At 41.2% G+C, this 27770-nt stretch overlaps 2 protein-coding genes across 5 annotated transcripts in view; both read right to left on the bottom strand.

Moving 5' to 3' along the window:
• Positions 1-212: 212 nt before the first annotated feature.
• On the bottom strand, positions 213-4505 carry TMEM42 (transmembrane protein 42). Of its 3 annotated transcripts, none has more exons than XR_014942925.1 (3): positions 4310-4504; positions 1936-2301; positions 213-1476 (listed from the first exon to the last, which is right to left on the bottom strand). XR_014942925.1 is itself a non-coding variant. In XM_032442396.2 (3 exons), exons 1-3 carry the CDS (start codon positions 4424-4426, stop codon positions 1333-1335), a joined length of 408 nt encoding a protein of 135 aa, XP_032298287.1. In that variant the 5' UTR covers positions 4427-4490; the 3' UTR covers positions 213-1332. The 3 variants fall into 3 exon arrangements, 2 of the variants coding, with proteins under 2 accessions (XP_032298287.1, XP_085394349.1); XM_032442396.2 differs by having other exon boundaries at positions 2155-2301; positions 4310-4490; XM_085538223.1 differs by lacking the exon at positions 1936-2301 and having other exon boundaries at positions 4310-4505.
• Positions 4506-27770, bottom strand: part of KIF15 (kinesin family member 15) — a 35085-nt gene continuing 11820 nt past the window's right edge. The window contains exons 14-35 of one of the 2 annotated variants that reach the window (XM_085538221.1): positions 27581-27758; positions 27019-27160; positions 25282-25423; positions 24771-24968; positions 24217-24324; positions 23414-23519; positions 22852-23017; positions 21512-21662; positions 20356-20438; positions 19869-19944; positions 19531-19617; positions 18341-18445; positions 17393-17515; positions 15749-15895; positions 15029-15136; positions 14509-14673; positions 13979-14088; positions 7927-7999; positions 7306-7343; positions 6466-6631; positions 5943-6074; positions 4506-5787 (exon numbers count right to left, since the gene is read on the bottom strand). In XM_085538221.1, the coding sequence (XP_085394347.1) occupies positions 5704-5787; positions 5943-6074; positions 6466-6631; positions 7306-7343; positions 7927-7999; positions 13979-14088; positions 14509-14673; positions 15029-15136; positions 15749-15895; positions 17393-17515; positions 18341-18445; positions 19531-19617; positions 19869-19944; positions 20356-20438; positions 21512-21662; positions 22852-23017; positions 23414-23519; positions 24217-24324; positions 24771-24968; positions 25282-25423; positions 27019-27160; positions 27581-27758 (2688 nt within the window). In that variant the 3' untranslated portion in view covers positions 4506-5703. Of the gene's footprint in view, positions 5788-5942; positions 6075-6465; positions 6632-7305; positions 7344-7926; positions 8000-13978; positions 14089-14508; positions 14674-15028; positions 15137-15615; positions 15640-15748; positions 15896-17392; positions 17516-18340; positions 18446-19530; positions 19618-19868; positions 19945-20355; positions 20439-21511; positions 21663-22851; positions 23018-23413; positions 23520-24216; positions 24325-24770; positions 24969-25281; positions 25424-27018; positions 27161-27580; positions 27759-27770 lie in introns of those variants that run through there. The other variant, XM_085538222.1, reaches the window with a different exon arrangement.

Raw genomic sequence — 27770 nt, 5'->3', positions numbered from 1 at the left:
CCACCTACAAGACTATTTTTACAATCCTGTTGGGCACGGAGCTGATCTGCCAGCTAATACAAACATGACAGGTCCCGATAATGAGGCTCACACAAACGTGTCCTTGGGTTTTCTGCACATGCCATGACTATGACTCACTTTCTGCAGTTACAAGAAGACACAACTTGGCAAGCCCACAGCAAACAAATGGTATCACCATCATGATGCATACATTTTTTAGGCATCATTATGATTCTTTATTAGGATTGCAATCAAAAATTACCACAGAAAACAAGCATGTGCAGGCAAGGGAAAGAAACCAACACCTTGTAAATGATGATTCTTGCCACGTGTAACATACTGGCAGGCATCTCATTCTGGCAATGAAGAGTAATCGCTGACCCACAGTTGAGCACATTGCACAAATGGAACATAGCATCATCCAGCAGTAAAATAACACGTTTTCTGAGAAAATTCATTTATACTTAAAGCAATTGTCAGCTTGAGTGATGAGTGTTCATCATGGACACTCACAATGAAGAGGGCTGACTGATGACATGGTGTTCTCCCCATGTTACAGTATGATGTACACAAACCAGAAAGAGCGAGATAAAAAATCAGCGCTGGTTAAGAGTTTAAAGGGAAAAGGAACCCCTTACAGTGAGCAACATGTCAGGAATGGGAAACTGGGAATTACAGGCAACAGACGTAAATGGCAAGTCCAAAGGTGTGTGTGAGTGTGTGATAAAGGCAGCCAAAGGAATTAGTGGAATGCTCCACTGCCTTCCAGACAATAGGAACCTGGAGGAACATGGGGCCTCTCCAAGAGGCAGCAAGGAAAATCACCCCCAGCAGGATAGAAATGTCCACAACCTTCAGTGCCAGGGTCTGCTTGCTTTTTCATTTTGGGATGGTTCCTCTCGTGGAAAAGTACCAATGTATACGGTCACCTTCCACAGCCACTATGTTTACTTTCTCCCTCCCGTCCTGGCACTGGGAAGGCTCCATCAGCACAGGGTGTGAAGAGGAGGGGTGGCTGATAAGCTCAGGCTCTGGTTTCCAGACAACTGACTCAGACTGATCAGCTCTCCCTCAAGTTGTCACTGTTCCCACAGCTCTGCTGGGCACCTGGAATGGTTGCCCTGGCCAACTGTGGAAGATGCAACCTGCATAAGTAAGTTTGCGGATCAATGGAGAAAGGTGCAAGGGAGCTGGGCAGATCTGACGGCGCTCAGTAGACTCTGGCATAGAATGAGGAGACTGAGAAAGCGCAAGGTATGAAGTCCTGGTTGGGACATGGTGGTGGCAACAGCTGAAGCATTATCCAAGCTGGAAATGGAGAGAGGAGAGATGTCACAACCCCTTCTTCTCCACCACGTGCAGTGTCGGCTGGGGTGCAGCAGTATGCAGCAGCATGAGGCCACACAGCGTCACAGTGAGGCCAATCCACCACAGTGGTGTCCATGTCTCCCCAAAGAGAAGCTTGCCCAGGATGGCCTGGAGGAAAAGAGAAAGACAAAGCTTTACTGAGCTGAATCACCTCAGAGCCTTCTGCAATGCTAAGCTCCTCCCCAGGGCTGCTTCAGCAGCACAGGAGAACACAGGGACCATCACCGACATACAGATAATGATGATGCTGGAGATGACCTTGTTAAGCAGACAGCCGTAAAGCACAGACAGATGGAGTCTCCACTCCAGTCCGTAAAAACACAGCTCCACTGGCTTACAGCATTTTGGACAAGGCTGTGAGCTGGCTGAGGAGGGCTGGATAAGAGAAACAAGATTGACAGCTTGTGAGAGTGAAATGCAAGCATGCCTGTGGGCCAAAAGTGCTTGTGCTCTCACTTAAGAGGTGGCTTTGATCTGTCAAAAGTGAGGTTTTGCTTTAGCTAAACTAAAACAAAGCGAACGCTCCCAGCCCCAGCTCTCACTGGCAATTAGAAAAGTTCATTACACCTTGCAGCTGCTCCAAGGTATGGAACCCGGCAGTAATGCTCTTCTTCCCACACCATGCACATCATTCTGTGTGAGGGACAGCTGTGAACTGACACTATTATTTCAATGCCATCTGCACAGGGTGTCACGGTTTTAACGACCTCCCTTCACAGCTAGCATCACCATTCCACATCACGGTGCTCCTCTAGGCTTCAGCACCTCGGGAATGAATGTACTGACCGAAGAGATGAAGTTGGAGGCTGTTGTGGTCACGGAGGCAGAGGCTGAGGAGGAGGACAGTCGCAGGGCTTTGGCAAAGACTGTCCACATGACTGCATTGCAGGCACACACCAAGCCAATGCAGCCCACACGAAGGAGAAGAGGAAGCTGTGGGACAAAAGGGAAAAACCTGATTATTGTCACTGACTGCTTATTAAGCCTCACTATAACATGTCCTTCTGTCATATCAAAACAAAATCCTACTTGATGGCTGGCACAAGGTCTCCAAGGTTAACCCCGATCCCACAGAGTTCACGTTTGGCCTCATTTTGCCCCACTGGTAACAAAGTCCTCTAACTTTATCAAGGCAATGGCAAACATTGCCACACAATTCCCACCTGTGGAATGCTTTGCGGCTTGAGGCCCTTTACACCAACACATCACAGAGGAATCACAGGGTCAGGCAGGCCCAGAAGCACTGATTCTTCTAAGAAGAAATCTGCTGCTATGTCATGGCTCATTGTGGGATGGGGGTTGCCTTCCAAACAGCTTCTTACATGTGGCCTCTCCCTCTGCCTGGATTAATGGACATATTGCCTTGGCCAGGGCAGCTCAGTATGTCCATGTAGGCCATTTGGAAGATATGAAAAACATCTCCATGTTTTATAAAAATACAGTATATTCTGGAGCAAAAAGAGCCTATCAAGGCAGGCTGTGAGAGGATGAAGGGCCTTAAGATAAAAAGATCTAATTACTGTCTCCAGGTATCCACTGAGGAGGTGAAGAGGTGGTTCAGCCAGGCTCTTCAGTGAGTTCCGTTGGGGTATGACAAAGGGCAGCAAGTACAGGTTAGGAAAGGGGAAACTGATACAGCACAAGGGAAAACAAAAGCGCTGAAGCAGAGGCTGCAGGTTCCGTAACCTTGGAGGTGTTCCAAGCTTGACTTGAGAAGGCCATGAGCAATCAGCCAGATCTGCTGGGGCTGGACTAGAGACCTTTGGAGGCGCTGCCTGACCCGGGTTACTCCATGAGTCCTACCAGCCATGGAACAAAACTGGCCATCTTCAGCAACTCCACTGCTGAACTTCTACCATGAACTCATGCTGTAGCACACTCTGGAGGTGGCACATGCCCGGAGGAAGGTTTCCCAGAGAGGCTGAATCCTTCTGCATCTCAGACAGAAGAGCGGTCATGGCAATAGCACGCAGTGCAGACACGGGAACATCCCCGGGTGCTCCCCACAAGGAAGGACGGAGGTGTAATTCCTTCCCTGCAAAATGCTCAACAGAGCCAGCCCAGTGAGTCAAAGATTACTGTTCTGATTGCTTTTCTAAGGAGAGATTAATTCAGTGTACATTTCAGATAATCCAGAACCACCGCTGAAGTGGCAGAAGCAAATTTAGACGGAGGTTGGCAAGAGAGAGGGGAAAGTAAAGAAAAAGCTGCTTTGTTCGGCCAAAATGACCCCTCGTGGTGAGGTCGCTCTCAGGTGGGGCCAGCACACATCCGCCTGCCCTGGAGATGTGTCTCTGTGCTGCTATTGAGCATCCTGAAGCTGTGTGTCACCACCTCTCAGAAGCATCAGCACACTTTTAACACCTACCACTTTCCATGCTACACAAGTTTTAAGGTGCTTTAATAGATTTCTGTAGATCTTGTTTGAAAACAAAACTCTAGGGCCTTGGGTGTGGGAGGCCCACAGTGTCAGCTGGGTGAGGGAAGGGGTTTGTCCCACTGTGCTCTGTGGCCTCAGCTCCGGCACTGCGTGCAGCTCTGTGCAACACAGTCTAAGACGGACACAGAACTGTGAGAGAGAATCCAAAGGAGGGCTACAAAGATGGGGAAGGGTCTGGAGGACAAGATATATGAGGAGTGGCTGGAGTCCCTGTGTTTGCTCAGCACAGAGGAGCTGATGGAGGCCTGATGGCGGCTGCAGCTCCTCACAGGGAGCGGAGGGGCAGCGCTGAGCTCTGCTCTGTGTGACAGCGACAGGGCCCGAGGGAACAGCACGGAGCTGTGACAGGGGAGGGGGAGCACGAGGAAGAGCCCGCGTGGATTTCTCCGTCAGATGCGAACTCCGACAGGCCGCTCAGCGCCTGCCCGGGGCCGGCAGGGAGAGGCCGCAGCCGGTAACTCGGGGCGGGCGCTTCCCCGCTCCGTCTTCCTCGTTCCTTACCCAGCCTCCAGCCGCCTCCCCGCCGCTCAGGGGCCGCGCCCCCAGTACCAGCTTCGCCGCGCCCGCAGCCGCCGCCCCCAGCAGCCCCACAGCCGCCGCCGCGCAGCCCGGCCTCATGCCGGAACACACCGCCCGATGCCGGGAGCGCCGCAGCACCGCCCCGCGACACGACCAAGAATAAAGGGGAGGAGCGACGTTTGTATACAAAGGTTTTATTTGGAAAGATCGGGGTACCGATAGCGCTTTAGAATTACAGCCACAGACTTACTGCACAGAACTGCTGGTACTCCAGTTGGCCGTGCCTTGCCCGCACAGCAATGGCAGGAGTTCCTGCAGTGGGGCTGAGGGACAGGAGCGGGACATGCTAAACCTGCAGCCCATAGTAACACAAACGCTAATGCTGCTATAATCCCGCCAGGGGTGGCTCTGCTCTCCCTCAGCCCTATCGCTTCCAGGCGCAGAAAGCTTTGCGGCTTCCTTCTACAAAGAGGATGGCATTACTATGAACCTATTATTACCGACCCTAGAAGCTGCTAAAAAGACAAGTACTCGGTGTCATAACCTAGATCAATGCATTGGGTTCTGCTAAGAAACGTTTCAGTTATTTACAGTGAGCGAGATTAAACGGCCTTACAGTGTGCTCCAAAAGGCTTTGCCAATTTCTTCATCACATTTCTATCTCCCCTGTTTGAGCAGAAAACAGTTATCAGTCGCTTAGAACACACTGCCTACAGAACTAACACAGAACGCTGTTGGAATTGCATGTCGGTAAAAAGAAGTGTTTTGGAGCATTTTGGTTTCAATCAGAGAAAAAGAAGAATAAAAGCAAAAGATACTTATGGTCCTATTTACAAATCCATTATTACATACACATTCCTGCTTTATTGAACAAACTTCTCAAACAGCTACTGATGCTTATGGGGTTGTTCCATCGGACATGTTCACTGAATAAAAACATCCTATGCTCAGGTAAAAGAAAAGCCCTATAAGGGATCGTGCCTTTTAAAATACAGCTCAGGTGGCAAAAGCAGCTCTTCAGAAATAACAGCAGGAACTGAATAGAAGCACAAATGGAATGAAGGATCCAGGCACGTTCCCAAAGACGAAGTTTCTCCTTGACAAGGTACAAAAAGTTCAAGGAGGTGTCTGTCAGCACCTACCTAAAATCACTTATTGAAGAGTTACGAAGCCTCTTCAAGAGGGAGGTATTAAAACACCAATAAAAGCTGCCTGTTGAACTGAGAAAATTCTTCTCTAAAAGTTGTTACCAACAAAAGAATCCAAGGAACAGGGGGTTGTTCTGAACACAGCCAACAACACTGAGGGACAACAGTAGAAGTCAGGCTTTTCTTGTGCCGTATGTTATGAGAATGCAGCTCCGCACGTCCGTGCCATTATATCTGCTCGTGGTGTCTGCGTACGTCGCATCGTTTCGCTTCTTTCAAAAAGGCGTTTTCAGCTCGCAGTTTTTCAGTCTCCTGCAAAACAGGAAAATGATATTTAGATGCGGGTACTGAGTGGACATTATTCTCATAACCTGTCGTGTTTCCAAGTAAGTCAGATACATCTGTGCGTGTTCAAGTGACTTAAAGAGCTCAGGAGATGTGCTTGAGGAAATACAGAGCTAACTCACCTCAGAAAGTTTAGTGTAATCTTTCTTCAGTTTCACAAGATACTGAATCTTCTGGTTTAAATTTTGATGACCGAGTAATTTCCCATTCTCCTCAGCAAGAGTCTCAACCTGCTTCCTCAGCAATTCCATTTCCTGTAATTATTAAGCACATCATGTACATTTTCTAGCTTTAGACCCTCCTTCTATTTCAGAAGAAACAGCTGATGTGATTTAACATCCTAACATTTACACCTCTTGTAACACATGATGCAAGAATTGGTTCATTCAGGCAACACATATTTCTCCTTGCGTGCTATTCTGGAGGAGCGAATGCCTCATGCTATTCACACTGCGGATTGCGACACTGATTTCTGTACTCAGAGTTCCACCAGTCATTTACCAGTAAGCAGCATTATGAATATGACTGAACTGTACAGCAAAACGTTTTCAGAGGCCTCCTTTAGAATACTGTTCAAGTAGCAACAGAGCTCTAACTCCGCAGAATAACATTGTACTCAAAAAATTAAAATTACACATATACAACCTTTCTAATTCTCTCTCTTTCTTCGTATGTTTCCTCCAGCTTTGATCTGATTTCTTCTTTTTCATGGAAGGCCTTCAGCTCCAAAGATCTTGTTCGTTCCATCTCCAGAGCCATCTCCAGACAGGTATTCTCTTTGATTTTGAGAGCGTTTTTGGTCTCTTCTAATCTGCCAACATAAATGCATCATGAAATATGGCACACAAACCAATTGCTGTGTGAGCTTTGGACACAGAGGCAGACTTTTAAAGACATTCTTTTGATGGAGTTTAATTTTCCCCAGAGCTCAGTGCTAGAAGAAGGACAAATTACATCCTGCTTCATGACTGCTATGTCTGACAGTCTCTTAAGCTGAGCAGTGTTTTGGAGGACAGTAGGAACTGTCTCATAAGTAATTTAATTGTTCAAGCTGAAGTGCAATAGAAGCCCAACAAATAACATAAGGACACATAGATTAAGTTTAAAATTACATCATATTTGCAGTGTTAGTAAAGAACTGAGAAGTATTTCAATTGCATTTGAAAAGGAATGTGCTTACAAGTCAGTAAGTACAGAAGTGTTCAAAACCTTATCTTGTAGATTGTTTTAAATAACTCAACATTAAGTCTCTTCTAACCTAAGCTTTGCTTTTGCTTCCACCTCTCTCAGAGCATTTCCTGACACACTGTGAACCCTTTGGAAAATGAAGTAACAGGTGCTACCACCACCTACTGGTGAAGAAGAACTCAATGTAACTCAATGTATTTGGAACTTCAGACATGGACTTGACTCCCTAAATACACATTTGTGGTGTTAATGAGTTCAATACAAAATCTCCAGTTCACTGTGCAATATTAAACTTACTCTGCTTTGATTTTCAGCATCTCCTCCATTACTTTGTTCTGTAAAAGTTCAAAATATTAGTTACATTCATTATGTTTCAATTGCTTGTAAGTAGATGTATGCATTGTACTTTATTTTTCCCAAATGATTTGTCATTGACCTGATGCCAAGTACCTCATTCCAGCCACTACCAAAATCATCCTGTTACCCAATAATTCACATCTCTAACATTCATTATAAATTCACCTCTTGGCTATGTGCACATATTTCCATTTCATGCCAGCATAAATGACCCACACTCTGCCCATTGGTACACAGGACAGCTAGAGCTGGAAGTTCTGCCTCAGAGGTCCATTTCAACTTCTACTGTGATATTAGCTTCCCTCTGGTGGAGCTTTTATGTTATCAAGTGACACAACCTCCACTCTCCAGCTCCATAGATGAGTCAGATTTAATGATCTGAATCTGTTCTTGCTTATTATGCAAACTGATACACAGTTTGCTGGAGTTTTACTACGATAGAAATTATATGAGCTGAGCACCAGGGTCTGTAACTGTTAGAAACCACTAAAAATCAATACACGAATAATACCTTCAGAACAGGGAAACAGCAACCACTGTGTGAGAAGGGTAATACAATACCTTTGCCAGTCGTTCTTCAGCAATCTTCTCCTCTTTCTCTTGGAGCTGTTGAACATCAGCGTGTTTCTGATCACTGGAAGGTCCAAGAACAAGAAAAGACTTTTGCAAACATAGGACACCAGTTGTAAAAACAACCGCTTATCCAGATTAAACTGCTGATGCATAGAATTGTCGTGATGCATCTTCAGACTCAGAATCCTGCATCATCACAAAACAACTCCAGAAAGGTACTAACTTTTACATTCCAAGAACATCTCCTTTTCCTTTGGCAGAGTACAAAGAAACAGATCTTATAACAAATTCAGGCTTGAGGTGGATGTCTTATGAGTCGATGGTGCTCACTTGTGCACTTAAATTAACTTTAAAAAGTTCGGGTATAGGAGATGATTGATAATGGCTGAGACATTCTAGTGCTACACTACTAGATGGCCTATACTACATCAAAAGCAGTGAGAAGAGAGTGTTCCAGCTTAGTTTTGCAGAGGTGAACACTCACCTTTCCTGGACAACTATTCTTCCCTGCTGTAAGGCCAAAAACAAGAAGAGAGCAGGCACTTGGTCTCATCTTGCCTTCTCAAACATTCCCCATTTCAGTCCAAGATCTCTGCATCTTGTTATTTAGCCCAGAGAGTTTGCGCATGCCCCCCTCCCTGGAACCACTCCAGGCCAGGCTGGATGGAGCTTTGACCAACCTGGTCTAGAGGGAGGTGTCCCTGCCTGTAGCAGGGGGTTGAAAGCAGATGATCTGAAAGGTCCCTTCCAACACAAACCATTCTACAATTCTTTATCTACTGAATCAATAAGCGCTCAAGTACTGTGACAATATATAATATCCTTCAATGGCTACTTGTTGTTATGGTTTTGCAATTTGGTTGGTGTCGACGGCTGGCAGGGATAGAGATATCTGCCTGGCTCCCTTCCAGACTAACGAACATCACAGGCACTGTGCTTGAACTGGCTCACGAATGCTCTGAATTCCTTAAGTATGACTGGGGTGTCAAATGGGATACTGTGTTGTTAGTCTCTCTAATTGTAGTAGTTTATAACGTGCGGAGAGACTTGCAAAGAATAATCTTAAGGGGAAGGCAACAAGTTAATCCCAGCCGACCACAGGAAGCACCAGCATCAGTGTCAGTCGCCCCAGTGGAAGGCCAGAGATGGGAACGCGTGTCCTCACGTCTGGAACGGATGGAGGAAGTAGAGGAAGATCCTGGTGAGGGACCCTCCCCAAAACCACTGAGAAAGGCAACCCAGAAGACTAACAGACGCGGAGAAGATAGTGATGATGAGGGAAAAGTCACTGCTTCCTCTACTCGTAAACCTCTGAAAATTACTGAAATCCAAAGTGCGAGAAAGGAGTTTGCCCGACTCCCAGGTGAACGCCTTGTCACTTGGCTGCTCTGGTGTTGGGACAATGGGGCCTCCTGCATGTCCCTAAGCTGCGATGAGGCTCGTCAATTAGGAAACATTGCTCGAGACTCATCTATTGATAGAGGAATCAGCAGATGTCTCGATGGAGTCGCCAGTCTCTGAGAGAGGATTCTATCAGCTGTAAAGGCAACCGGTCTTCTCAAAAATGATTTGGAGCCTGTACTGGAAAAATGGAGTACAGCTGAGGAAGGTATCCAGTACCTGAGAGAAATGGCTGTGGCAGAAATGCTGTTCGATCCCACGTTTGTCCCTGGGGACCCAGAGGATTACCATGACCCAGAAAAGCTGAGCGGTACTCCGGAAATATGCAAGAAACTCATACGGTCAGCACCAGGGAAGTATTCCAGTGTACTATTAACGAATTCTAACAGGTATGATGAGCTGAATAGGAGACCTGAAATTTTTGAGCTCATCCTTTCACTGCAAAATATCGAATACTCACTACTGCCACACCGTACCACCATCGCAGCCGTCTGTCAGATGGTGGATAGAATGGACCGAATGGAGAGAAGACAGGGCAACATGCAGAAGAGCTGGTCTGCGGCAAGGAACCACAGTGAACCTGTGGCAGCCTCAGCTGTCAGACGCAAACGCACACCTGTCCGAGTGAAGGACCGCAGTGAGCCTATGTCACGTGGTGCCATGTGGAACTACCTGCGTGACCATGGAGAGGATATGAAGAAGTGGCATGACGAACCCAATTTTGTACTGCGAGCACGGGTAAGAAAATTACAAAAGAGGTCAGCCACTACTGAGGTTGCCTCTACCGCCTCAGACAACCAATAGTGGGGCCCTGCCCTCAGCCAGGGGGGGTAGAGGGATAATAGAGTGTATTGGACTGTGTGGATTCGGTGGCCTGGCACATCAGAACCACAAAAATATAAAGCACTGGTGGATACCGGTGCACAGTGCACTCTGATACCCTCAGGTTTCAAAGGGACAGAACGGATACATATACATGGGGTGACTGGGGGTTCGCAGGAACTATCTGTGTTGGAGGCCGAGATAAGCCTCACTGGTAGAGACTGGCAGAAACATCGTATAGTGACTGGCCAGGGGGCTCCTTGCATACTTGGAATAGATTACCTAAGAAGGGGACATTTCAAGGACCCCAAAGGATACAGATGGGCTTTTGGAATAGCTGCTATAGAAACAGACAACATTAAGCAGCTGTCTGATTTGCCTGACCTATCAGGGGACCCGTCTGCTGTGGGGTTACTGCGGGTGGAAGAACAACGGGTGCCAATTGCCACGAGAACAGTACACAGACAACAGTACCGTACTAATAGGGATTCCTTGCTCCCTATCCATAAGCTCATTCAACAACTAGAAAGTCAGGGAGTAATTAGTAAGACCCATTCACCCTTCAATAGCCCCATATGGCCAGTGCGCAAAGCCAGTGGAGAATGGAGGCTGACAGTGGACTATCGTGGCCTTAATGAGGTCACACCCCCATTGAGTGCTGCAGTGCCAGACATGTTGGAACTCCAGTATGAACTGGAATCCAAAGAGGCAAAATGGTATGCCACCATTGATATTGCCAAAGCATTCTTCTCTGTCCCTTTGGCCACAGAGTGTAGGCCACAGTTTGCCTTTACTTGGAGGGGTGTTCAGTACACTTGGAATCGTTTGCCCCAGGGGTGGAAACACAGCCCGACCATCTGCCATGGGCTGATCCAAGCCACATTGGAACAGGGTGGTGCTCCAGAGCACCTGCAGTATATAGATGATATCGTTGTGTGGGGTGATACGGCGACTGAGGTTTTTAAAAAAGGAGAACGGATAATCCAAATCCTCCTGTCTGCTGGTTTCGCTATTAAGCGAGACAAAGTGAAGGGCCCTGCCCAAGAAATCCAGTTTCTAGGGGTGAAATGGCAAGATGGGCGTCGCCACATCCCAAATTATAGCCTCATTGTGAGCCCCCTCTATCAGGTGACCCGAAAGAAGAATAGCTTCGCGTGGGGCCCTGAACAGCAGCAGGCCTTTGAGCAAATCAAGCAAGAGATAGCCCGTGCTGTGGCCCTGGGGCCAGTACGGATGGGACAGGATGTGAAGAACATCCTTTACACGGCTGCTGGGGAGAAAGGTCCCACTTGGAGCTTGTGGCAGAGAACCTCAGATGAGACCCGAGGCCGACCTCTAGGATTCTGGAGTAGAGCATACAGGGGGTCGGAAGAGGGCGACACTCCAACTGAGAAGGAGATCTTAGCCGCATATGAAGGGGTCCGGGCTGCCTCTGAGGTAATTGGCACCGAAACACAGCTTCTCCTGGCACCTCGACTTCCAGTGCTGAATTGGATGTTTAAAGGGCAGGTTCCCTCCACTCACCATGCCACAGACGCCACATGGAGTAAGTGGGTTGCACTAATCACACAGCGGGCCCAGATGGGGAACCTCAACCGTCCAGGGATCCTAGAAGTGATCATGGACTGGCCCGAAGGTAAAAAGTTTGAAGCACCACCAGCAGAAGAGGTGTCATGCGCCAAAGAGGCTCCCCCATACAATGAACTTCCGGAAAACGAAAAGAAGTTCGCCCTGTTCACTGATGGATCGTGCCGCATTGTTGGGAAACATCGCAGATGGAAGGCTGCAGTGTGGAGCCCCACATGACAAGTTGCAGAGGCCACGGAAGGAAGAGGAGAATCGAGTCAATTTGCGGAGGTAAAGGCTGTCCAGCTGGCCCTAGACATTGCTGAGCGGGAGAAATGGCCAGTGCTTTACCTCTATACTGACTCATGGATGGTGGCCAATGCCTTATGGGGGTGGTTGCAGCAATGGGAGCAAAACAACTGGCAGCGGAAAGGTAAACCTATTTGGGCCGCTGAACTATGGAAGAACATTGCTGCTCGAATAAAGAACATGGTCCTAAAGGTGCGTCACGTAGATGCCCACGTGCCCAAGAGTCGAGCAACAGAGGAGCAACAAAATAACCACCAGGTAGATCGAGCTGCCAGAATTGAGGTGGCTGAGATAGACCTGGATTGGCAGAATAAGGGAGAGTTATTCCTAGCTCAGTGGGCCCATGAGACCTCAGGCCATCAAGGCAGAGATGTAACACATAAGTGGGCTAGAGACCGAGGGGTGGACATAAATATGGACGCTATTGCGCAGATCATCCATGATTGTGACACCAGTGCCATGATCAAACAGGCCAAGAGGATGAGACCTCTCTGGGGGGAAGGGCGATGGGAAAAGTATAAATATGGGGAGGCATGGCAGATTGATTATATCACCCTGCCAAAGACTCGTAATGGTAAGCATTATGTACTCACCATGGTGGAGGTAACCACCGGGTGGCTTGAGACATATGCGGTACCCCATGCCACTGCCAGAAACACCATATTAGGCCTAGAGACACAAATCCTGTGGCGACATGGCACCCCAGAGAGGATCGAATCAGACAATGGGACTCATTTCAAAAATTCACTGGTGAGCACCTGGGCCAAAGAACATGGCATCGAGTGGATCTATCACATCCCCTATCACGCACCAGCCGCTGGTAAGATCGAGCGCCACAATGGTTTGCTGAAAACCACACTGAAAGCGATGGGTGGTGGAACATTTAAGAACTGGGAGAAACATCTAGCAGAAGCCACCTGGCTGGTAAACACCCGAGGATCAGCCAACCGAGATGGCCCTACACAGTCCAACTCCCTGCGTACCGTGGAGGGAGACAAGGTTCCTGTGGTGCATGTAAAGAATATGCTGGGAAAAGCAGTTTGGGTCCTTCCAGCCTCTGGAAAGGGTGCATATATATATATATATATATATATATATATATATATATCTGTATGTACATATGTAATGCATGTTAACTACTGTTCTGTTTATATGTTGATAAAAGTTAGGCATGATGTGATGATGTGTAATAAGGGGTGGAATGTTATGGTTTTGCAATTTGGTTGGTGTTGGTATTCCACATCAGAACACCATGCCTCATAATGGGAGTAAAGGGGACAAGTTTTTTCTTCTGTGGGCTGCCTTGATGGGCATGTGGGGAGGGGCACCGGAAGGGAAGGGAGGAAGGGGACGGGGTTGCTGGCCCGGCTCCCTGCGAGGAGACAACGTGGTGAGAGCTTCCTGCCTTCCACAGCTCCATCGGTGAGATTGGGGACTTGGTATTCTCTTTGTTGAAACTCTCTTGTTGTTTGTTTAGCATTATTGGGTTATTAAACTGCCGTTCGTTCTCAGATCGCCTTTTTTCCCCCTCATTTTTTGTTAGACCTAATCGCAATCTCCCTTCCCATCTCCCTAAACGCACGTGGCCGGGCCGGGCCGAGCCGCAGTGACGCTAGAGAAAAGGGGGGGGGGGAACTTTTGTTCCTGCTGCCCCAGTTTGTGCCCACTGTCCCGGAGTGAGCTCTAGAGAGAACTCCGTGACACTTGTATAATTGTTTTAGATACTTTCTCCTCTGTATTTCCCATATCAAATGCAACAAAGTAATTATAATTAATGATTTAAAGGTAGCTAAATTTAAAGTCAGTAAATGACTTTCGAGAAAAAGCTGAGTCAATCTCTAATTAAATGTGCAACACGTGAGATTGTATTTCAAATATAAGCAGCATATTCCAGTTTATTGTACTTAATTGCTTCAAATTAAGAGTTTCTATTTTCTTTTACCTGTTCTTGCTTAGTTTCTGAGCTTCTGTAAGTTGACTCTGTAAATTCCTGTTGTTTTCCACCAATGTCTGCATTTCCAAACGTAAGCTCTCCAATTCATTTAATTGTTCCTAAGCAAGTGAGATTGAAAACATTTCACATGAATATCAAATGGAGATTCCTGTCTGAGTTAAGTAGAAGATGAAGCTATTTGTCCAAAAATATGCACAGTCCTCTGGCAAAGATCTGCATGACCTTTCCATTCACAGCTTCATTAGTAATTCGATTTAGAAGTCAGAACAGTTTCATTACTAAAGATGACGTTACCATTTGACACTCATGAACAGGAAATCATTCATTCCTTGGGGAAAACAAGACACAGGGATTTCTCAAGCGAGTTGTCAACATTTGTTACAAGCCCAAGGGAAGACCAAGAACTGCCTTCCTGTATTAATAGACAAGCTAATAAGCAGAGCTCATTAAAAATCTGAACTTTGTACTCTGTCTTACTGTAATCTTAAAAATTGATGATAGAGTTTAATTCGTAGTACCTTCAGCCGCAGAATTTCATCGTTTTTAGCTCTTCGTTCTTCATTCAGTTCATGTACAAGGTGCTCCAGAGTGATTGCAGAAGCCCTCCTATCGGCTATTTCTTGCTCGTGAGTCTCTAAGATTTTTGCCAAATTCACATCAAAATTAGGGGGAGTTTTTGGACACTGGAAAGGTAAAAAGCAAAACAAAAATAGTCCAAAATGATTAGTCAAGAACTGTTTTCTCACAGAATGTCAGGGGTTGGAAAGGACCTCAAAAGACCATCTAGACCAATCTCCCAGTTTTCTCCTGTGTACTGGTGATGCACTTTTAATAAGAGGCCATAGATTGATAGATCCCTGGCAGAAAAATCATCAATAATATATAAAAGCTGCAAACAAGATGGATAGGATTTGACCATTCTGAAATAAACTGTATTTTCTGCTCCCACTATGGTGTATACAGTAAAGTTTATTACATCATTTTCAATGAGTTCTAATAGTCACTATAATGAACATGTTTCTCCTAGAAGTATCATACCTGAGGAAACGTCACTGCAGATGAGTCCACAAAAAAGCTATCTATTTGCTTCATTTTGAATTCATATTCACTCTTCCTCTTCTCTAGTTCTTCCGTCATTTTGTCCAACTATTAGAAATCCCAAGTGGAATTAAATTAGCTCAGAACAGTCACACATCACAAAAGAAAACAGCAACCATACCCTTATTTTGAGCAAGCCAAATACATGTTAATATATATTATCTTTGACATCGCTTTCCTGTTTGTTTTCTACATTTACCTATTAACTGTTAATCATTTGACAGACACCTATGAGCATTTTTCATTAACATATATATTATAATGTATATAACGTGTAGCTAATTTGAACTTTGTTTAAAGGTGTTAATGGTCAAAACACGATTTGATACAAATACTTTGCTGATAGTTTTAGACAGTTTCCTCAAAGACAATGTGCCAATGAAATAAAAAGGTTCTTTTCTTTTTGCCAACACAAATATCTTAATTAGAGTTAAATCTGGATAAAGATTAGAGTTAAAATCTTATTTCCCAAATAGTTAAAGGTTACCTGTCCTTTCCTCAAAAGAACAACTCCTTTGATTTACAGTAAGAAGCGTTGTTCTTCAGGAGTACTGTGTAGAAGATATTCCAAAGCCACAGGTCAAATGTTTTCCAGAAGTTACTGTTAACCACAACCCACTCCCAAAATTTCTCATTATCAGAAGAATTTCCTTGTTTTACCTGTTCTCTGAGTTCCTGGATTAAAGCTTCCTTCTCTGTTATGTCTTGCTGCGCACACTGGAGCAATGCATCATGTTTCTTAGAGGCCTCTGTCAGTCTTATCAGCTGATCAGAGGTATGGTGCAATTCTTCACACAGAAGGTCCCTCTATTTTAAGTCAGTGGATGAGAGAAGAAGGAAAACAAAGTTACTACTCTAAAGCAGTTGCTTCTAGATGTTTTATCAATCTTAACAGCAGTGACAACAGCTAAAAGCATCTCCCCTTTCCTTTCGTTTTTCCTTTATGAACTGTAGCAGCCATTCACCCTATACATTTCTTACTTTGGCAAGCTTTCCATATCCTTGACTTTGACTACAGAACAAAAATATGAGAACTTGCAGGGAATATAGCTGTGGTTAGATACTTCTAGGAGACATTTAGCATCAATCACTGTTTTAAAGAATAGTGCACCCTGAAAAATTAAGATACAACACTGTAAATAACTAGAAAAAATGTAGAGAAATGCTCAATCAGCAATTACAGCCTTTTTAATGCATTGCTATTGTGTTTATATTGTATTTAATGCATTGCTAATTTATTCTAGGATCTAGACTCCCATCCCTGATGTGATGGGAGTGGGATACTTCCACTAAGTGTTCTAATCTGGAAGAAGCAGTTCTTAGTATTTTATGTACCACCTTGGATTAGAACTGATGGGATTTTCCTGTCCAGCAAAAAAAACCCCATGAACATAGTGACTGATGTACAAAGTCCAAGAATGGGAAACTCCATACTTTCATCAGTAGACAGATATAATTCAGGATGACTGTATATTGAGGTTAACTGTTTTCGTTTCATTTAAAAGATAAGTAGCAAAACAAAATAAAGTGATTCATTTGGCCAGCAACTTGGTTTAGGATTTCATAATGTTACATTTAGATATTGCTATTAGTCAAGATAACCCGCTTATTAGACTTAGTGAATATATTTAAGAATGGCTTTTGAGAACCAAACGCTGCTCTGGAAGACATTATTGGTAGACTATGTTGATAAGAGTAAGTATATGTAATACAATTATCTTGTAAAATGCGATATTATTTTTAAGGACAGATTGGTGGCTTTGCCTGAAAGGCGTGTTTACCAAAATAATGGAGACCACAGCAACAGGAAAGACGAAGTTAAAAACGAAAGACAGTTTTAAAAGGCAAAGCTGTACTTGAATCAACCATGCAATCTAACTAAATCATTTTCCAGCAGGTGGAGCTTTAGTTTAAAATTATGAGTAAAGAAGCTATCAAATATAGTAGCTAGTGGGGAAAGAGAATACTGAACATAATATATTCTTCTAACTACTTGTAATTTCTCAGCTGCATCATCTAATATTACCATTAAATTCAGCTGATGACTCCTCAGTGGCCTTAACAAAATTAAACCAGACTTTCAGCATAGGTTTTTAATGAAGTAGCTTATAAAATATTTATGTCAAGTAATGTGATAATTTAACAGAATTTGTCAGGTATCTCATTAAAAATTCCTTCAAGAGCAGCCTAACCAGCTTTATTTTGAACTGAAATGATGTTAAGTTTTACACAAGTATGTTAGGCAAAAACCACATCCAATTAATCTGTTAAATAATCATCATATAACACCAGAAATGTTTTTACCTCAATGTTATCTGCCATTTGTCTTCTCTCCAAGGCTTCCCTCAGTTCTTCAATCTCCTTCTCCTGATTCTCTATGATTCCTTTGCTTTCTTCTTTTGCAGCCAGAACAAAATTGTACTTGCACTAAGAAAAAGATTAAATTAAATTTCGACCATTTTAGGAAAAACTGTAATAAAAGCAAGTTGGCAAATGCAGAATAAATACATGACTTATCACACATCCCATAATGACAACTACAAAATGTTCAACAATCTCATCATTAGTCAATTATTTAAAGCAGCGACTTGTTAAGTTGTTCAAACAATATTATTAAAAATGAGAACAATGGAAAAAAAATTAATACAAATTAGTTGCCAAAATAATTACTGATAAAAACTTGTAACCACACACAGAAATTGTTCTCATGAACATTTTGTCAGTAGTTCACTGACAGGATTTAAAGCTGGATAGCAGTGAACTGCATCATGGGTTATACTCTATCAGTCTGCAATTAAAATACATTTTAATAAAGATGCATAATGATTATTAATATTCACATAAACACTTTAGGGCTGTTTTTGTGGGGGGTTATTTGATGTAGAAGATAGTTATCTCAGCTACGCAAAAATTCACTTCCTCACAAATGAATTTACAATTCTGCTTCAGTTGCTCATGTCTGAAATCACCATTTTCTGAGCAAATCTAAATGTGACTGTCAGCTGAGTGTAGTTTACAGGATGTGAACAGGTCCCCTTGGAGACACTGCTCTTTACCCACCACGTGGAAAGAGTTCAGTTTTCAAGACAGCCTTAGGCATAAAATGTTCAGAAGATTTCAACATGTCAAAACAAAGAAGTTTCTTTCTAAAACACTACAGCAAGTTATGCTGTTTGAGACCCATGATAAGACATGTCATTGCCTTCCATTTCTGAGAAACGACACCATGTCCTTCAAAATGACAGAACATACATTTATATCCTCCAGCTCTCTTGTTAGCCCATCTATGGATTCAGTTTTATGATTAATTGAAGACCTCAGCTCCTGGATCTGTCTCATCAAGTCAGTTACAACTTCCTATAACATAAAAAAAAAAAAAGGTTAACCTGGATACATTTTTTCTTACCTTAAAAATAAAATACATGTCTAAAATACATGTATAAAATGATATATACATACATGCTTCTCATTACTGAACTTGCTTTGGTGGATAGTTTGTCAATACCAAATTTCAAACAGGTATTTGAAAATGAGGCTCCAACACATGTCAATGAGTAACAGGAAAGAAGTTCTTAAAGTTTTGTTTTTGTCTAAGCACTTAATGAAAGAATTAAATCATCTGCTGTGTTTATTATAAGAGATTCATTCTCAGATTTATACCCAGGCTGTGATGTGCTTCTAACTGTACTACAGTTTAAGGTTACATTGATTTGTAAAGTAAAAAGATGCATTCAGGAAATACCACTACACTGATTCTTCTGACCTCTAATTTTTTATATTAGTTATTATTTTATGTATATATATATATATATATATATATATATATATATATATATATATATATATATATATAATTTTTAGCATGGAAAACCCTTAAGTGCATATAATATGTATATTTTCTGAGTAATAAAAGCACTGCTGCTTTACATACAGTACAAATACTTGTGCTGTGAGAACTTAAAAAAAAAAAACCCAACAATTTAAGCTTTCAAAATCCAAAGCCATCTTTTCATCGGGGGGATCTACGCATCATTTCCACATAGGATGTTTTGTCCAGCAGAGAGCTTTTAACCTTTGCTCTCTTTTTTCCCCCTGTAGTTATCTTGTTTTTCCTGAATGCACGTTAATTTCGTACCACCACACAAACTCAATGCCAATAAGTGGTAGGACGTATTTTACATATACATATACAGCCAGCACTGCCTAGAATCACAGAGTTACCAGGTATAATAGAAGCATTCTGAGCTTTTAAAATCACAGAATCACAGAATTGTAGGGGTTGGAAGGGACCTCTAGAGATCATCGAGTCCAACCCCCCTGCCAAAGCAGGCTCCCTACACCATGTCACACAGGAAGGTGTCCAGGCAGGTCTTAAATATCTCCAGAGAATGCAACATAGTCACCTGCAAAGCTAGGTAGCAGAAACAGAAATAAACACAAACCTTATCTGCATCATTTGTCTTCTTCAAAGAAACAATAATCTCTTCAGCAGCAGCCAACTCCTGTTCTAATTTCTGCATTTTTTCGTCCTAGAAGAAATAATATTACAAAGAGACTTAATTACTTCTGAAACATACTTTAAGCACAAAACAAGAAAAAAAAAAAATGGAAGAAGCTAAATTGTTTATCTGAGCAGAAAAATTAACAGTAGCCTGAGCTTAATAACTCTAAATTAATTTTGCTGATAATCTAAAGAACAGTCAGCTCGGCAACAGAATTGCTATTACCATACATGGAAACCCATGAAAATTGACTTAGTCACTCAGTTCTGCTGTTGTACCTGCTGTTCACATCGTGTCAGCATTTCAGATGATGGTTTCTCCACTTGTGCTTTTTCAAGTACTTTCAAGAGCTCTCTGGAGAAGAGAAAAAAATATTTCTCATGAGAAATATAATCAGAACCTAAGAGAGCTTTTACAAGTATTGAGTCATATACGTTTATTCTCATCTGCATTTCGTTAAAGAACTCTGAAAAAAAAAACAAACCTAAGTGCTTTTCATTATCATACATGACTAATAGTTAAGTTACCAGACATATACTTACCTTCAATGGGAAGAATTATAGTGGCAATGAAAATACATTTGCAACGTTAATTGGAATGAAAGCACCTCATTTTTACATAACTTGGATAAAGTAATATGTAGCTACGTCCATCCATGTGTGGACAAACACTTCTAGCAAGGTCACCTCCAGAACAGAAAACCCAGCATAAGACAAAACCAATGCAGTTAGATGAAAATAAACGACACAAGGAAGTAAAACTCACTTTGAATTTTCTTTGTCTTCTTGTAATTGTAATCTTAGTTTCTGATTATGTTCTTTTTCTACTTCCAGGAGTTTTAATAGGTTCTAGAACATAGAAATATTTGTTGTTATGAGAAGTTAAAATCTGAGGCTTTTGGAATAACTTAAAATTCTAAACAATTACTAACAAATAACTGGAAAAAAACAACAACAAACAAAAAAAACAACCAAACAAAAAAACCCTAACTGGAAAGATGCTTAGAATTCACCCCAGAAAAGGCTAAAGTAAAATCTTAGTTATGATTAGAAATCAGCTCTTCTCCCCTGACACTGATAATAAAACCCTATGGCTGTAATGTTCCTCAATATCCAAGTCTTTAAAGGAAAAATAAGAATTTTCCAATATAGATTAGAAGAGAGTAGAAGTTGTTTCAAATTTTAACCAACAATTCAAAGGTATTTCACTAAGAGTTAATTTAAAATCACATGTTTTCAATCTGTTAGTATCCCTTTGGGTGTCCAAAGAGAAATGTTACAGCAAACTTGATGAGTAGGCAAATGGCGTACACTGCAGAAAACCAGGAAATATCATTTACTAAAGCCCTTGAGCAACCTTATTGCTGTTTTGCAGTCACTGCAGTCTGACAAGTCTTTCAAGGACAGCATCATCTGAATTGCAGGAAAACGACTCCCCACAGAAAGCATAAAACATTTTAACAAAATTTTGTCCACTATACAAAGCAAATTCTTTTTCTTTTTCCCCCCCTCCAAGAAGGAATACACAAGCTCATTTCAGCTAGCACTGAGATAGAAAAGTGATGTTTAGATGTCAGGGTTCTTTCCCAAAGCAGTTTCTTATTCCTTTACTAATTGACCTATTTCCTTCAAAATTTCCAGAGGAATTTATTCAGCCAAAAACCTGCTACTACACTGTGGTATTGAATCATCTCTTCTAGACTGTATTTGCAAAAGTCTTATTTGCTTTGTTTTTTTTTTGGTTTTTTTTTTTTTTTGTTCTTTGTTTTTTTTTAAATAAAACCCTCTGGTTTTGTCTGCAAAAGAGAATGCTAGGAAGCCTATTACTGTAGAAGCTATTACCAGTGATACAACAACAGAAATTAAGTAATTTGGCTATATAAACAACTGCATAACAAACTCTTCTAAGAGCTTTTTCTTACACAGAGCTCAGTTTTCATTGCTTCAGTTTCTAGTCGTCTGTCCTCAAGCTGTTGTTTCAGCTGATCTGTCTCAAACTTTGTCACTTCTTGCAGATTGTCATAGTCATCCTGAAGGCTTGCTTTTTCTTCAAGATTCTTTTCATATTCCAGCCTTCATTTAAAAAGGAAAACAACAACAACCACAGTGTTAACAGATTGTTTCATTATAAAAACATTTCGACCAATTGTATTTTACAAGCTTCAGTGAATCCACCAAGTACAGTTATTTTCAAAACAAGTGACTGCAACAAAACTTCTTTTTAAACCCTATATTTATGAAATAGGAAATTTAAATGGCACTAGCAGAGAACGCAGAACACTTCTTCTCATCCCTAGAAATAATCCACTTTTTTTGCTAAACTCTATAGAAACTTTGGTCACCTAATCTTGATAATAGCATTCAGCTATGGCCTTTTTTGTATGTTTGTTTGTTTTTTCCCCACTCTGTACCTATTAGATCAGTCCTAGGTACCCATACCTGCTTAGCTGGTATCTGGGCTACATGGGATAATTCCCATGTAAACCTTTTCCAAAAGGGAAATAACTCAGATTTCTTCAAATTGCTATCCTGGAAACTTGTTTCAATTGATCTTTCTGATAAAGGCATCAAGGACACCGTAACACAATTTCAACTGCAGGTTCCCAGTATCAAAATGCATCACTCAAAAAACAACTTTGGATGAAACATGAGCCATTACAATGCAATAGATGTAGTTAAGCTTTCCAGGCAAAACCAAATCAAAACGTTAACAGCCTCCCCCCAAAACCTATTAAGAAACAGCACAACCAAGTCACACTAGTGATTAAAAACCTCAATCTCAACAATACGTAATGTTTATTACTGCATACAATACAGCAATATGTCCAGACTTAAAAGCCAAACTTTGGTTTTTTTTTTTTTGTTGTTTCTTTCTTTGTGTTTGTACTTTTAGATCAGCATCATTCTGTCACCTGCATCACGAGAACAGGTAGTGAAATAATAGTTAATTTTTAAGACTTGGCTTAAAAAAAAGATTAATGCCTCCTTAGCCACTTTACTTATCTTAAGCTTATGGGTATCTCCTTCTTAATGGGAAAATGCTATAAGCAAACAAAAATTAAGGAAGCCTATTTAATTATCTTTCTACTAATTTCATCATGGTCCATCACGCATCTGAAAAGAACTGGGGAAAAGAAAAAACAAAGAAAAGAACATCTGAAGTTGCTTTTTGTGCTGCTAAGAAATGCAAAGTGCACGTTTGAAGACAGAAACTTAGCACTCAGAAGGAAAGTTAAGACATTTTACCAAACTATTGACATACCTGACACTGTCCAACTTGAACTGTACATCCATATGTCTATCAGAAAGCTGACTCATTTCCTTCTCTTGCTTTTCTCTAAAGGCTCTGTATTCCAGTTTTACAGCAGACAGCTCCTTGTCCGCAGACTGCAGGACAATGCGTAAGTCATGGACTTCACTTGTTAATACTAAAAAAATAAATAAATGTGACTCTAAAGTGAAAGGTCAATAAACAACTGGTTTTGAAAAAGTAAAGGCAGAATCAAAGAAATTGCATCAGAAATCACTATATATCCATACATTGCCAGAAGTTTCCCTTTATTTTAGGATCACATTTGCTTTTAAAAATACTGCATCCTGTACTCTATTCATATCAGAATGAAAAGAGAACGTTCATCAAAATTGCATAATGCATGACTGAGCAGAGATAAGGCTATTCTGCAATTATTAGAGATTTATTTTAAATCAAACCTGAGTGACATTTAAAATCTTAAACCAAGTCAGCTAGCATGTACTGCCACTGATTCATAGCATGCAGACAACCTCAAAACTTCACATGGATTTTCAATGTTCCACAGACTTACTATCAGCCTTTTTCTGAGCATCTTGGAATTGTTTTTCAAGCTGTTTTATCTGCTCAAGTAGCTCCTCACGCTCTTTACTCCAGTTATTCCTTTCAGATATAAGAAGCTAGAGAAGCAAAAGATGTAAATGGAAATAAACACAGAAGGTTAAGTCACAGAGCTGTAACAACAACATTTTAGAATTGCTCATTAGCTGATCATAAAAACAATTTGATGCAGGTGAACCTGAAATCAGTATAAGTTCAAGAAAAAATACTTCAATATAACTGAAGAAGTTACCTTTCCTAAAAAGAAAAAGATCACTTAAAAGAGCTGATGTCTACTGTAAAATAGGTTTATCAGATAAAGGACTACAAGCTTTGTTTTTCCTTTTCATACTGAAGGAAGTGGATTAAGGACGACTTGTAAGGATTTTATACATAAATGACTTTTCAGCTCATTTCCAGCTGAGGAAAGCAATACATTCAGAATTCTGAAGTTCAAAATTTCTTTTGGTGACTCCGTCCTGTTTCTCCGGAAATAACGATGTTGGCCAAAAACAAGCACTGTCAACCTAATTATCTGCTTATGTTTTAGTTTAAGTTCAAGCAGGCTCAGAATTACAACCTGTTTATTAATTATTTTTAAGCTGCGGTGTTATTTTAATTGCAGTCCCTGTCTTTTTGTACAGCTCCGAGTTATGATGCTATTATTTTGTTTCAAAAGTCAAAACGCAAGCAATGCTTCTGACCTCACTAAAAGACAGTAGGTTAAGTGTGGTAAATACTACTCAAACGTAAACCTACATTATACTGATTCCTCACCTCCTGTATTTGTGCAGAATGATGCTCCAGTTTATTAATATGTTGCTGGAGTTTTATATTTTTGCTTTCTTCCTCATCCAGCTTTGTCTGCATTGTGTTCAGTTGTTCCTGTGACAAAAAAGACATTCAAAATTAGAGCATCCATCTTTCAGTTACTCTTAAAGGCCATATGGTAGTCTGTGCGTATTAAATACAAACTGTTTTTTTTAATGACCTGAACCAACAGTAAAAAGAACATCCAAAAATAAACTGGTAACTTAAGTAGTTGATTTCTCCTATTGCCAACCAGACTGCCAGAACACAACAAAATCCATCTGTGAGAACAAGGATCGAATCCTATAAGCACCTACATGTGTGCTCCCTTCTCAGACACACATTCATCTTATAGATGTACGACTTCAATATAGAATCATTCAAAATATTCACTAGATAAATTTCTTTTTGTCTGTTCCATGCACATCAAAATATATTTGGCAGGGAGAGATCCTTCATGCCCAAACTTTCTTTATTTTAAAGTTACTCATGTAATTCCACTTTTTATTCTGAACACTCACCTGTGCCATTTTGAGCTCCTCTGCAATGGCCTGGTACGCTTGTTCATTCATCTCTGGGGGAACTGGCTCTTTCAGAATGTCATCCATCATCTCTTTGCAACACTCAGACTCTTCAGAATGAAAATCTAAGATCTCTGGGCTTATACGTGGTACGAGGCGAGATCTTAGCTGGTATGCTTTTGTTGGAGTAGTTATGTTCTGTTACAAAGATTTCAAAACACTCTTTTATTTTAACTGCAATAAGAAATTAAACTTTCTCTCGTATTGCATTTCACAGTTCTGTAGGCAGAATAATGAAATACATAAAATGCTCAAAGTCACTTAGTTCTAAAGCACAATTTCAGATTCATCATCTGATTACAGCAGGGAATAGTTCAAAACAAAAAGGAGCATTCCTAGGTTATCATGTTTAGGTTACAGTAGATAGGCTAGGGAACCCTAGAAACGAAGGCCAATTCTCTCACACGACTTAGAATTAAGTACATATGGCTTTAAAGAAATTCTTTCGTACCTTAAGAGTTTCTCTGTGTAGCTTATGCAATTGAGAGACTTCTCGGCGTTTGTGTGCTTTGGTCGCCTCCAGAATGTTTTCAAGGTGCTGGTTTGCTTTCTGCAAGGACTGAAGTTCTGATTCCAGTTCCATATGCTTTTTCCTGTTTAAAAAAACATTTTAGTACAGTCTCTTCCACAAATAAGAATAAGCTGCAGCATTGCCAACGAGCATCATGCTGAAACTGAACTCTTGGACAAAGATTGAAGTACTTTATTTTTTGAGAAGAAAGTCATCACTGCTCTATGTTGCATTAAAAAAAAATAAATTAAAAAGCTAAGAAGTTTATTTGTGCTTTCATAATGAAGAAAGCAGATGGATAACTAAACGTGTCAGAAAAAATCCATTACACGGTAGGAAATAAGCTGAGAACTCTGCAATTCCTTTTACGAGAAAGTGATATCACCCCCACCAAGATGGTTTTAAGCTTTAAAAATGTTATCCAGTTATACAAGAAGCCTGAACTGGTGCTTGCCAGGATTAAAGAAAATCCTTTAAAGATTTTTTTTCCCCTGGAAATGCTGCTCTTTTAAGATTATTTTGCCTTATGGAAATACTTTAACTAAAATCTAACAGTCACGCAGAAATTTAGGAATAATTTTCATTAGGTATTTTGCAGACCTACACGATATTACTGTGACTGTTGGCCTTATTGACATAATTGTTAGGTCAAAGTGTACAGACAAAAGAAAACACGCTGTTTCATCTTTTGGCAGCTTAATGCAGTAACTTTGCATCGTAATATTAGCTTCTGCAGTGAAACAGAGGGAATAAAGTAGAACTTCAGTTCTGACTGCTAAGAGACAGCAGAAAAAATTAGCAGTTCCTTGCAAAATTGTTAAGTATTGTTCTTCTTATTCAGTTACGGCACACAGTCATCACTTACATGCAAAATAAAGCATCCAGTTACTTTGAAACTGGAACTAAGTTTAACATTTAGCAAGTCTAGAGGTGACTCCGTGATGAGTCCTGAGCATCAAAAGTACCCTGTGTGACTTCACTAGGTAAGATGCCAGAATTGCTAACAAAAACGTGTGTGTACTATAAAGAAATCAAGACACGCACAAAGCTTTGAATACAAAAAATAAAAATATATTGCATTGGCAGGAAAATAAATCGATATGTGAAGTTATGACTAAAACTCTAATCAGTGATACTGGACAACAGATGCACTGCTGAAATGAATGCCTGGATTCTACATTTATAATGACTCCCACCTGCAGCCTTGCAGAAGTCTTGTGAAAGTCTTGTAGCACTAGAATACAACAACAAACAAAAAAAACCTCTCCCACTCCTGTAAAGCAATCAGTCACTGGTTCCTGTCACTGTTTCCACCTGCAGTATTTCGGTTACTGAAAACACTTCCTCAACACAGTCACTAAGCCAAGATCCCTGTTCCAAGAAATAGGTGACTTCAGGTGATTCAAAGTTGTGCAACGTTGGCATGTTGTGCCTCTTAGGATAAAGAAAAGCTTTTGGAAAGACAATGAATCTGAAAGTATGTCCACACTGTGCTTCATGGGTGCATGTCTAGGAGTAACTGAGTTGACTGGAACAGGTTCTATGTGCATAGTCTTACTGAAACTCGTATACAAAGAATGCATTCTTAGACTGTATAACCAGGATCTGAATCTTACTTTAAAATGTAAATAATTAAAAACATTTAACTGAAGACATTTCTATACTGCTTTGTCTCACTTGGTTAGCTCTTTAAATTCTTCATATTCTTGTTTTGAAGTCGCCAGTTCGCTTTGAGTTTGTAGCAGGCGCGCTTTCAGCTTCTCAGCAGATGCCAGTGAGTTGCCTTCGGCTAATATGGTGCTAGAATATACGTGCTGACCTAGAGAACAAAAATAGCTCCTCAGAAATCACAGAGTAGCTCAAATATCTTTTACCCAAATGCGAGCATTCATTTATAGATTTCTGAACACAGCAACAGTGATTGAACAAAACAGGTATCAGATACAGCTCACATGACAACTAATAGAATAATTAACATTACTAGAGCCCCCATGATAACGACAACAAAATAAGATTACCAATGATATGTACAAGATTAAAATGAATCCAAACGCCCTACAGCTGTTTTGGCATGAAGGCCAACACAAATAAAGTGAATTAAACCTGTTTTTATCCAAGTTTCCAAGTGTCACTTTGACAAAAGAAAAAAACAACACATTGAGACATTTCCAGCACTACTTTGCACAAAACAGAAATGCAATAAAGCTTATTTAGTACAAACACTTCAGCATATTTTTACCTCCAGTATTTTTCTCTGTGGCTGAAGCTTGCAAAAATGCTTTTTCCAGTTCTGCAATAGTCTGAGCATCAACTTCCTGGGCTTTTTTCACTGATTGAAGAGAACGAAGTCTTTTATTCTCCTCTCTGAGATTATGATTCTCCATGGCATACTTGGCAATTCGTGGGTGTTGTTCCATCTGTGATAAGCA

Source organism: Coturnix japonica, chromosome 2 (assembly GCF_054131305.1).
Source record: "Coturnix japonica strain WE chromosome 2, WE-NBRP24, whole genome shotgun sequence".
Lineage (NCBI taxonomy): Eukaryota > Metazoa > Chordata > Aves > Galliformes > Phasianidae > Coturnix > Coturnix japonica.
This window is presented reverse-complemented; position numbering and strand designations above follow the sequence as displayed.